The sequence below is a fragment of the Diabrotica virgifera genome, chromosome 6, assembly GCF_917563875.1.
Source record: "Diabrotica virgifera virgifera chromosome 6, PGI_DIABVI_V3a".
Lineage (NCBI taxonomy): Eukaryota > Metazoa > Arthropoda > Insecta > Coleoptera > Chrysomelidae > Diabrotica > Diabrotica virgifera.
Window position 1 is genome coordinate 235,512,667 of NC_065448.1, and position 13,271 is coordinate 235,525,937.

The 13,271-nt window shown below is 33.0% G+C and overlaps 1 protein-coding gene across 1 annotated transcript in view; it reads left to right on the forward strand.

The window, feature by feature from the left end:
- The first annotated feature begins 1,440 nt into the window (after nt 1-1,440).
- LOC126887327 (serine/threonine-protein kinase RIO3-like) overlaps nt 1,441-13,271 on the forward strand; it is a 28,626-nt gene continuing 16,795 nt past the window's right edge. The window contains exons 1-2 of the mRNA XM_050654778.1: nt 1,441-2,129; nt 5,833-6,147. Coding sequence (XP_050510735.1) covers nt 1,838-2,129; nt 5,833-6,147 — 607 coding nt within the window. The 5' untranslated portion in view covers nt 1,441-1,837. The remainder of the gene's footprint in view (nt 2,130-5,832; nt 6,148-13,271) is intronic.

Genomic DNA, 13,271 nt, shown 5'->3' on the forward strand with positions numbered 1-13,271 from the left:
GTTCCTAAGAACCTTTGGGATTTTAGTTTAGTAGATGATCAAACCAACACAAAACGTGACAAAACTACAAAATATGAAGAACAGTAATCACTTAAAACTCTACAGCTGACACAAGAAATATAAAACTGCTAAATTGATATGTTGATATTAACTGAACTGGTTTGTTTATAAAACTAAGACATAAATTATTGGAAGTGCATGAACACTTGCAAGAGTAGCGTAAACTTCGGGAAATCCCCGGTTGAGCACCACAGAGGCGGATCATTTTATATTACAAAATTAGACTTTTTGTATTATATGAATATTAGGCAATTCTTAATAACGAATAAAAAACATATAATCGTACTTTTTAAATAAAAAAATATAATATAGATAAGGTCAAAAAATCACCAGATATTAAGCTTTTTAAAAAAGTTTTCACCATATCACCAAATGGGTTAGAAAATCACCAAATCTGGTGAATTTTCACCAGACCTGGCAACCTTGCACATCACTGTTATTTTACCATTAAGTTCTATTAAATAACCTAGAGGTCGAACTCACTAATCGTTTTAAGATATAATTGAACCCGACTAGAGGGCGCTATTTTTCGGCGGAAAAAAAATAAGAAGGAAAAATTTTCAAATTACAGTTGACTGCACATCAGAAAATTTTAAAAGATCTGGTTTATGTTAGCTTTATTTATTATTTGTATCTTGGAATAATGATGTTTTGGACTTCTTTTATCAACTTAAAGTTTGTGAGCAAGCAAAACAATTATTTTAAGTCAAAACAATGCCAAGAAATGATATCTATCCCGCAGATTTACGCTTTTTAGTAAATAAATTTAAAGAAAAAGGAGAAAATAAATTGTTGGTTATTCAATTTGAATATTTATTATTTGGAGTATATTACAATAGTGTGGGTATATTAACAAAACAATTTAGGTATTTTATTATACAAAGTTCAAGAATGACTGATTAAAATATGTACCTATATATTTAGTTATTTCATACCTTTTTGAAGTAGCATTACTTATTCAGTCCTCCGTTTCCCACTACATAGAGTCTAACCCTGAGGTATTTATATGGCTAACTAACTTAATGATATCAATAAAAATATTTTATTAATTCTACAGGCAAGAGAGAATAATGTGATTGATTAATTGCCTAATTATGATTTGAAAATACACACCAGTGAAAATTATTACTTTTCTTCCAGAAGATTGTCTTAATTAAAACCATTCTTACTTTACAAAATTCCATCTAATTTTTACGGGAAACAAATAAAATGAAATTTCAGTTTACATTTGCCCCCTTATTTGCATCCATCTAGCGGACCAAACGAGCACTAAGCTTTAAAAAATTCACTTCACTTATTAGTTTGGTAATCATCTTCTAGATGGTAGCACAATCCTGGTATTTGACTATTTGACATTAATACTGGTTGCATAAGTATTAAGCATGATATTTTAAATTTAAAATTTTTTAAAATAATGTAAATAAAACTTTTTCTTAAGTTGAGAATCTCAAATCTATTGTCAAATTAAATTTTAAATTTAAGTTTATAATCGAAATTGTTAAATACAATTTTAATCGCGACAGAGTTGTTTTTTTTTAGGTTAGTATAGAGGGGATGTGTCAACTCAAAATGTATATTTCTTTATATTGCACAACAATGGTTAATATTTTGGTAAAAGCAACCACACCAGAGTATTTATTTGTTGTCGCTGAAGTAGATCCAACGAATATAGACCATCAGTTCGTTGGTAGAATTGAAGATCTGCGGGGTTGTGATTGACTAGAGCTAGAGCCCCTGACTGACAATAGAAATTAAATTTAATAGTGCCCAAAGCAACATGACGTCTCCATGGGCAAAAATTGAACACCCTCATCCAGTAAATCTAGAAGAAATCATGTCTGAAGAAATTGCCAGAGAACTGCAAGCCAAAGAGGATAAAAGACTGAATCAAAAGACGAATGAAGACACTGTTGTAAAGTTACCTGGTGATTTTGTAAAAACCTTGTCTGATGATACTTGTACCAGTGATGTGGAAATGGCAAAGACAGTGCAGATGGATAATGATGACCAGTTGAATCCGGAAATATTGATATCACCTAACGATTGTAGAAAAGATGGTCTTAGTGAAGGTAAGTCCTTACAATTAATTTAACCCAGCATTGGTATGACTATGTTGGGGTATGACTAGTGTTTCCAGGTCCGGTTTGTTTTTAATCGGTACATAAGCAAAAACAAATTGGGATTAGGGTTGTAGATCCGGACAAATAAACAAAAATAGCCCAGTAAATTATCCTTTTTGAGTCAACTCAGAGTTGCATGAAAATCTGGTTTTAGGTTCTAGTTACTGTCTACTTCAAAGTTGAACTTCTACCGTTGGTTGCTTTTACTTGGGAGGTGACAGTTACAGTTACCCCTTGTGGGGGTAAAAAACGTGCGTTTAAAGTAAATTCCAAAATGGATCAACTGACTAACTCTAAAAAAACTTTTGTTCTATATAATTTTTAAACTAGGTCAATACTTTTCGAGTAAAGTAACGTTTACACGTATCCAGTAACTGGCACCAGTCTCACTGGAATGCGAGTGCTTGACTAAGACAGCACTGGATAGGTTCGTTTACACCTATCCAGTAACTGGCGCCAATCTCACTGGCACTCTTATTAAAAATCCTAATACGGCAACTGAAACCACAGGTACGACAGCTCCAGCGACTGGAACGCTGTGTTTACACGTGTCTACAACCACTGGCACGGGGTTAGAGGGGACACGGACGAGTGCCACTGGCACGAAAAATAGACCAGCCTTCTATTCGAGACAGCGCTGGACTGGAACAAAAAAGCGTTTACATGATGCCAGCACTGTCGTTCCAGTGCGACTGGCGCCAGTTACTGGATACATGTAAACGCGCCTTAATATTATTGCAAAAAATATTCTTAACACAAAACTGTAGCTTTTAAAAAATCAAAAAAATTGTATGTTCAGAAAGTCTATAAAACCAGCAAAAGCAAAGTTATTATAGCTCATCAAAAATACGTTCTTATTTTTCAAATTCCAAATTGAATTTTTCAACTTGAAATAACCAAAAAATTAAGCAATTTTCAGGCAAAACCTATTAAAATGTTTTAAAGTGTTTAAAAACGTCTTTAATTTTGTTTTATATAAAAGTCTCAAAATAAAGTTACGCTCAAAATAAAGTTGCCCCCTTTTTTGGTAAAAAAAAATCGTGAAAATCTCCCCCTATTTAGCACCGTAAATAAAATTAATCGTTACCGCTTTACCATTTACTTTATATGTGTATTGTTTATACGATCTTAGACAAGGCGGAAACGGCGGGTTCGTTGGGAAAAATATTCCCATGAGATATTTTTGCATAATCACATTCGTGAGACATCCCAGAATAAGGTTCAAGAAGTCGCCCACGTGAAAAGTGGGCCAATTTTTTTTTAATCAAATTGCAAAAATCAATATTTTTGGCCCGGTCTATTTTTTTAGGTTTTTTGGACCATTCTGGACAAAAAAGCTTTCTTATAATTTTTCTCTAAAGTTGATCTTTTTCGAGTTATAAGCAATTTAAAATTTGAAAAACGCGAAAATGGCCATGTTTAAGACTTAATAACTCGGTTAAAAATTATTATTATGAAAGTCAGAAAGTGACTAAATCAAAGTTTAAAGTCGCCGCTACATGATCCTGAAGAAATCTGTGTCATTAATTTACTACTAACCTGTTATTTTTAATTAATAACAATGAGCTGTTAGATCGTATTGACTCCGCTGTAAATGTGAGTGCGAGTAAGATGCACAATTGGACTGCTGGAATGGCTTCTCTCTCGCACTCAGAATTTACAGCGGCCGCACACGTGCATGGTGCTTATTATTATTACTTAAAAATAACAGCGTAGTAATAAAATAATGACCAAAATTTCTTCAGGATCTTGTAGGGGGGGCTTTAAACTTTAATTTAGTCATATATTGACTTTCATAATAATAAATTTTAACCGAGTTATTAAGCCTTGAAAATCGCCATTTTTCGTTTTTTTCAATTTTAAATTGCTTATAAGTCAAAAACGATCAACTTTAGAGAAAAATTATAAGATACCTTTTTTGTCCAGAATGGTCCAAAAAATTAAAGAAAAAATTGTTCGGGCAAAAAATATTAATTCTTGCAATTTGATTAAAAAAAAATTGGCCCACTTTTCACGTGGGCGACTTCTTGAACCTTATTCTGGGATATCTCACGAATGTGATTATGCAAAAAAATCTCATGGGAATATTTTTCCCTTCGAACCCGCCGATTTCGCCTTGTCTATCTATAAAGTTTACTGGTTGGGAGTGCTTAGTTTAGAAAAAAATTAGTTTTGTAGTAAAAAAAATTTTTCCTAAAATATTGGAAAATGCCCTTTTTTCAAAATAACTTAAAAAGTATTAGGGATGCTAAAAATCTCAAGGAGTAAAAAGTAGGTAGGTTTTGCTTTTATAAATATGATAGATTCATTTTGTTTTTCTGGAAGACAAAAATTGTTTAAAATATGGCTGTTCATATTTTGCATACACTCGTGATTAGTGATTCGTTCAGGACCTTTCAATCATACATATGTAAAGTAAATTGTTTGTAAAGCGGTAACGATTAATTTCATTTGGGGTGATAAGTAGGGGGAGATTTTTACGATTTTTTTACCAAAAAAAAGGAGTTAACTTGATTTTGAGCATAACTCACTTAGTTTTCATGCTAGAAACTTTTTTTAAAACATAAAAATAAAGCTATATTAAAAAAGTTTTAATTGGTTTTTCCCGAAAAGTGCTTCATTTCTTGGTTATTTCAGGTTAAAATATTTGATTTGGAATTTGACGAATAAGAACGTATTTTTCATGAGCTACAACTTTGCTTTTGCTGGGTCTATAGACTTTAAAATTTTAAATAAAGTATTAATAAAATATCAATGACATTTGATAGTGAATTTAATTATTATATAAAATAAATACGAATTTCAAAAATACAATTTGAGTATATTTTGAAAGCAATAATTTATTAACAATTTTAAAAAGGTTTATAAGACTATACGGCCTCCCCTTTAATGGGAGTAATGATACATGGACTGTTCCATTTGTTATGAAATTAGAATTGTTATTATAGTCGGTTCGCTAAACTTAGACACAACTGGCTAGTGATTTTAGTAGATAATTTTTTTGTTTTTTACCAATTTTGCCAAAATTAACAAGATTACTAATTATTTAGTAATTATTAACTATTTAGTAATTACTATTTATTTAGTAATTATTAACTATTTAGTAATTATTTTTTTTGTCAAATTGCTAAAATTACTGACTAAAATCACTAGCCAGTTGTGTCTGAGTTTAACGAACCGACTATATGAAATGTTGTTTGGAATAAAAAATTATGATCTGATATGTGCAATTACATCCTTCTAATGGAAAAAATATTTGAAGATTTTTCTCAAATTATAGATACCAACAACATTTTCATTTATAGTTTTTTTATTTTTAATTTTACTAAGAAAAGTTATTCTTCATAAAAAGCTCTTCATGGTCTAAAATTTATGATGCAACCATCATATATCAAATTTTATTAATTTTATACGAGGTATATAAAAAATATGAATTTCGATCAAGAGTAAAGTACCTTTATAGTTCACAATATTTAAATTAGAATGATATAATTACACATTAAAACATGATTTTTAATTCTAAACAACTTTTTATAATAGCAATTTTCCATATTATGTATTAAAATATGTAAATAAACAAAGTTTTCGTTATGATAATGCTCGCATTTTCAGCTTGTTTTCTTATATATCTGGTATATGTCTTGTTTATTAGATTTCACTAGTGACTCCGATGACGAAGAAATTTTCGATTCCACTGAAAAAAAGTTCTGGGATAGATTTGAAAGCTTAGAACCCAACTTAGCCTTAAACCCACAGTGCTTTTACAAAGTTGAAAAAAACAGACCCGTAATAAAAGATGATGAATTGATGTGTGAAATTAAAAGAAACTGTGAATTGAAGTTATACCCCTATAAGTGTCTTAGCGAAGAATCAATGGAATGTATCATAGAAAGATTTACATATATCATACTATATAAAATGGTACAAAAACGACTTTTGAAAACTATCAATGGTGTATTCAATGTTGGTAAGTTAATAACACACAAGTTAATATTAAGTCAGTGGTTTTTCTTAAGTTAATAGTTTTTACGAGTGGTGAATCGTCAAACGGGTCATAGGAAACGCAATGCAAAATTCTAAATTGTTGAATTCCTGCTTCCTCAATTATTTTACCTCAAAAGTCATGAAAAACTATTTGTAGAGGACTGAAATCTCTATTAAAAACAAATGTTAAAATTGTTTAACGAATTAAAAATATTCCAAAAGTTTACCTCCAAAAATCATATAATAGTGTAGGAAACAAAGGTTGAACCTTGCAAAATGGACACAAGTCCGGTTTTATTTTTTTTTCTGGTATATCAAGGGGTGCTTATTATAAGACTAACTATTTCTGAAAAAATTTCGCCCCGGAACCCCCCTTCTTACCACTTTAAATGGGGTAATTTGTGGTTTTTGCAGAACATAGCCCTTCCTGTACTTTTTACAAAAAATTTCTTTTATAGAAATATGAAGAGGACTGTATTTTCTACGATTTATTTCCCGACAGCATATGTCTATCATCCACCGTTTAGCGGGGGTGGCGCCCCAAAGTTGACAAGTTTTTAAAAAAGATGTTTTAAAAAAATATATATTTTTCCCTAACTGTAACGGAAATTAAGAAGAAATCCTGCGGCAATTATTTACAAATAATTGATTGATTTTTTGGAATAGGTTTCACTTAAGGGTAATTGCCCTTTCTTTAATTACAGGGTGTTACATTTAAAAAAAACCCTTTCTATACCATCTGAACCATTTATGCTAGAGCAAAAAGACATTCAGCGATTACCCATGTACTGGTGCTATTTACAAATTTTAATAATGCACCCCCATTTTTTCCCCGGAACAACCCAAAAAAAAAGAAGAATTAATAAATAAAGTGATTTTCTTGGAATCCTTCACACACAATGCCCTTTATTAATATGCTTTATATATAATTTTGTGTACGTTATTATTACCCATGCATGGACATCAAAAGCGATTTCCTAGTGTGATTTCCTGCATTTCCTAGTGCCAAAAAAAATAAATAAAATGAGGGGTTGAAAAGTTTTTTTTTGTTTTTTGCTTTTTGATCCATATGCGCATATGCTTCATCAATAGTGCTTTTCAAAAATATATATGGTTATTGCAACATCCCTGCGGAAACCACCCCTATCCTTGAAAATATAATGCAGAAACTACCCCTATCCCTTGGCGAGCATGTTTTTACGATTTTCTCATTACCTATGCATTCTTTTTAAACAAAACTTATACAAGGTTAAAGACCACTATTTACTCTAAAAATTAGGTCCTATTCATTTTTTTCGTATAAGCAACCGTTACGGCACAGTGGCGCCGTAAACCTCATATATGCTTTGGCGGGCTCCAGTTTTTGTTTTTTTTTTTTCGTCATCTGTTCGTTTTATTGATAAAGTACTTATGTCAAATAAAGCAACACAGTGTAACCTACAAATTATTATGCACATTTTACAATCTTTCCGCCCCAAAGCCACAGTGGTGGCCCAAAATCAATTTTTGCATATTTTCGCCACCTACACGCATTTTATTGAAAATGCTAATTGGCACCCCCCTGTTAACGATGCTGGATCCGCTACTGTCGCTAGAGCATAAAAAGTCATTCTTATAAAAATTATATTAATATAATATAAGTATTTCTATAAAAATAAATGAATATTTTTATAATCTTTAAATATAATATCACTTGGTTTGAGAGGGATCGGGCTGATCGCTCCCATCACCCCTCCCTGGATCCGCCACTGCTTAGCGACCACTTAGGGTGAATATTGTGCTATTATGGTAGCATTAATGCAATAAAATGCGTGTAGGTGGCGAAAATATGCAAAAATTGATTTTGGGCCACCACTGTGGCTTTGGGGAGCAAAGAATGTAAAATGTGCATAGGTCATAATTTGTAGGTTACACTGTGTTGTTTTATTTTACATAAGTACTTTATCAATAAAACGAACAGATGACGAAAAAAAAAACAAAAACTGGGGCCCGCCAAAGCATATATAAGGTTTACGGCGCCACTGTGCCGTAACGGTTGCTTATACGAAAAAAATGAATAGGACCTAATTTTTAGAGTAAATAGTGGTCTTTAACCTTGTATAAGTTTTGTTTAAAAATAATGCATAGGTAATGAGAAAATCGTAAAAACATCCTCGCCAAGGGATAGGGGTAGTTTCTGCAGTATTTTTTCAAGGATAGGGGTGGTTTCCGCAGGGATGTTGCAATCACCATATATATTTTTGAAAAGCACTATTGATGAAGCATATGCCCATATGGATCAAAAAGCAAAAAACAAAAAAAAAATTAACCCCTAATTTTATTTTTTTTGGCTACAGGGGTTGCACTAGGAAATTGCTTTTATTGTCCACGCATGGGTGGTAATAATAACGTTCACAAAATGATATATGTATAAAGCATATTAATAAAGGGCATTATGTGTGGAAGATTCCAAGAAAATCACTTTATTTATTAATTCTTCTTTTTTTGGGGTGGTTCCGGGGAAAAAATGGGGGTGCATTATACAAATTTGTAAGTAGCGCCAGTACATGGGTAATCGTTGAAAGCCTTTTTACTCTAGCATAAACGGTTCAGATGGTATAAAAGGGGGTTTTTTTAAATGTAACACCCTGTAATTAAAAATAGGGCAATTACCCTTAAGTGAAATATATACCAAAAAATCAATCACTTATTTGTGAATAATCGCCGCAGGATTTCTTCTTAAATTCCGTTACAGTTAGGGAAAAATATATATTTTTTTAAAAACATATTTTTTAAAAACTTGTCAACTTTGGGGCGCCACCCCTGCTAAACGGTGGATGATAGATATATGCTGTCGGAAATAAATCGTAGAAAATATAGTCCTCTTCATATTTCTATAAACAAAATTTTTTGTAAAAGGTACAGTAAGGGCTACGTTCCGCAAAAACCACAAATTACCCCCTTTAAAGGGGTGCAAAGGGGGGTTCCGGGGCGAAGTTTTTTCAGAAAAAGTTAGTCTTATAATAAGCACCCCTTGATATAACAGAAAAAAAATAAAACCGGACTTGTGTCCATTTTGCAAGGTTCAACCTCTGTTTCCTACACTATAATCAAGCTGAATGTTGCTGAAAATGTTATAACTATTTAAATGGGAAATAAGCCACAATTAAATTGAAAAAAATTATTAACGTTTCGACGCCTAAATCGGGTGTCGTTATCTATTTAATTTTCATCTGTTAAAATTTTTTCAATTTAATTGTGGCTTATTTCCCATTTAAATAGTTACTTATAAAAATACCACAAGGAAATAGCTTCAGAACAATGTTAATTTTGGAACCCCAAAAAGGATGCAAGAAAGTTTGCCACTCCTGCCCTGGGGCTTCCCCCTAAAACCGCCCTCGAAGGGATGTGGGTGGGGTGGGGTGAACGAAAAACATTGATTTAGCAATAATCTGCATGCAGTAGAAAACAACTTTTCAAACAAGAAATGTAGCTGAGATAATTTTGACCAAAAATGTTTATTGGCACTTTTTGTGTAGAAAGTACCGTAAACGAATATACACTCTGGGCCAAAATTAACGGGCCACCTTAAAAATAGGTTATTTTTGTTGTCTTATTTCTCCTAAACCTGTTGTCTGAGTTAAGTGATTTTTTAATATGTTATAGCCTTATTCCTTGACAATATCGTTATAATAATATTGTTGCTAAACAGATTTGTTTTAACAGTAGATTTTAATTGTATACCGGGTGTACGAATCAAACTGTGTTTTTTTTCTTAAAGTTTGCATCACCCTGTGGAATATTCTAGCATTTTTAGAATACTGAAATTAAAACCTAACTATAGCCTCATACTTTCTCAGCATTTTGTTTTTTGATTGATTCCCTTATGTAGGATAATAAAAAAGTTAGGTGCTTTAACAACTAGACATGTTTTTTATCAATACAGGGTGTTTTTAAAAAAACTTGAAAAATTTTAAGGGGTAATTCTGCATGAAAAAATAATGACAGTTTGCTTTATAAACTTATGTCCGCAAATGCTTCGTTTCCGAGATAGGGGGTGTTGAAATTTTTTTGACAAACTAACGATTTATTTATTACTTTAAAACCGGTTGAGGTATGCAAATGCAATTTAGTGGGTTTGATGACGTAGTTATTGCATATTTTTTGACATATAATTAAGAATTTAATTTTCACCATTGGCGCCCATACGTATAATATGATGGCTCATATTACCCGTATGGGCGCCAATGATGAATATTAAATGCTTAATTGTATGCCAAAAAATGTTCAATAACTACATCTTAAAACCCACCAAATTTCATGTGCATGTCTCAACCGGTTTTAAAGTAATAAATAAACTCACCTACAAAATTAACCGCCCACCTTGTATTTCTTTCAATTTGCAGAAAGTGTTAGCCTTGGACCACATTTTATGAAGGATACGGTGAAAACTACCTCCGCGGAAGAGAAATAAAAATTTTTTTGAAAAAAGTCGTTTGTTACAGCAAAAATCCAATGAAAAAAAACTTCGAAGAAATTCAAATTAACAATATTTTGGAAATAAAAGTCTAATTGAAAAAAAAATGGGTATCAATAATGAGTGTTGCCGCCTCTAGTCCTTAGGACTTCTTGGAGCCGGTTTGGCAATCCATTCATGATATCCTGGATATCACATTGGGGGATATTTTGCCACTCCTCTACCGCAGCTGTCTTCAGCTCTTCAAGGGATGCAGGGGCTGGTACTCTCGCTCTTACCCGTCTTGTGAGGTTGTCCCAGATATCCTCAATTGGGTTAAGATCGGGACTGTGTGTTGGCCATGGTAGAACTTGAATCCCGACTTCATTAAGGTACTCACGGGTAGATCTTGCTGTATGGCAACGTGCATTGTCATGCATTAGTCTGAAGTTATCACCAATGAATGGTGCAAAAGGCATGACATGGTCTTGGAGAACTTCTTGCACGTATACTTGGGCATTCACACTGCCTCTACGGAACACAACAAGATCAGTACGCGCTTCGTAAGAAATACCTCCCCAAATCATTATTGACCCTCCTCGGTAAGCCACTGTTTCGGTTATAGCGCATGGAGCAAACCTTTCATTTTGACGCCTATAGACACGTTGGCGTCCATCTGGACCTTTTAGGGCTATTCTGCTCTCATCTGAGAACAGTATATTCTTCCATTCCGCCATAGTCCAGTTAGCATATTCTCGCACAAAATGAAGTCTAGCCCTACAGTGTTGTGGGAGCAGTTGTCGTGCGTGAGCTGGACGGAAAGCCCTCAAGTTTATTTCTGACAGTCTTCTTCTAATCGTTTGTCTACTCATACTAACGTTTCTCACCTCAAAAAGAGACCTACGAGCTTCAGGAGCGGTGCAAAAGCGATTTCTCAATACTGTGGTGGCAATGAAGCGGTCATCTCGAACTGAAGTGCATCGTTGTCGGCCTTGACCTGGCCTGCGGTTGTACGATCCTGTCTCCCGAAATCGTCTGATGGCATTTTGTACCGTAGTTCTGGATAAATCGAGCGTACGGGCGATATGACGTTGACTGTAACCAGCATCAACTAAAGCCACTGCCCTAGCAGCATCTGTTGGAGCGAGTGGCATTTTTAAAATCACAAACAATAAATAAGCACTAAAATTTTAACTTAAACAATATTCGCTCACAGTGATATGAAATTACAGGGATTGTTCAAGAATTGTTGTTAACACGGAAACAGATTTGCAACAATGTCGTACAACGACTATATGTCAAAAATCTTTCAATGACACAAATTTAGGAAACAAACTGTCACAGATAATGTAAACAAAACAATAATAAAGCTGGTATATAATATTTGCTGGTGAGTTAAATCGTCTGTATTAATGAAAATCATGGCTAGTTGTTAAACTACCTAACTTTTTTACTATCCAACATAAGCGAATGAATCAAAAAACAGAATGCTGAAAAAACATGGGGCTATAGTTAGGTTTTAATTTCAATATTTTATAAATGCTAGAATATTCCACAGGGTGACGCAAACTTTAAGAAAAAAACACTGTTTGATTGGTACACCCGGTATACAATGAAAATTTACCTGTTTAGCAACAATATTATTATAACGATATTGTCAAGGAATTAGGCTATAACATATTAAAAAAATAACTTAAATCGGACAACAGGTTTAGGAGATATAAGACATCAAAAATGGCCCATTTTTAAGGTGGCCCGTTAATTTTGGCCCAGAGTGTAGAATGGTTCCGATGGTATGGAATGGTCCGTTGGTTAGTATATAGAATGGAATATGGTTGGTACCTTCTCTCTGAAACAACGCCGGAAGCGACTGTCGAGTTGGAACGTCATTTACTCACTGGAAATCATTTTTTTAAATAAAATGTGTATCAATTCAACAGTAAAAATTCGATATCTTTTGATTAAAGTGACATATCGAAAAAATCAAACTGCGTTTTAAAGGTAAAAAGGGCAGTTTTCGTATCCAATGTTTATTGGGACCGTGCAAGTTCGGCAAAGCGACCTCTATTTCTACGCTCTGTACTTTTATTCTCACTTTTAATTATATTGCAAGCAAAATACAATTAATTAATTTTACCTTTATATAATAATTGCATATCATATCGATATTGTGGAGCAATATATAATTTTTCTGCTTCAACGACAGAAGGTATGAAATATACGTCAATTTGACAATTTCAATTGACAATATGAATTATTTAAGATAGTTGCAATATTTCTCCGCGACTCGCGCACGGTCGTTTCTCGTTTCCCTTCCAAGTACTTGCACACCGCGAATACTCCAGTCAATGGGAGCAAGAATAGGATATTATCTCCGAATAGGGAACTTGCATAAATTTTTAAATTCGAAAAAAATGTTATAAATCACAACACAACATAATTTAAAACATGTATCAAAGATAAAAAAGTTTTGTTTGTCTTTCGTTTGGCCCCTAAAGACGATTAAAAATTCAAATTAAAACAGGTGGTCCAAAACGCTTCGTGACGTCACTTGGTTTTACATTTACATTTTTCCAATAAAGTAAACAGAATTTTAAATTAGACGTTATAAACGTCAGTAGAAAATACATTTATGTGACGTTACAAGTGTTTTTGATCGTTTGAACTATTCA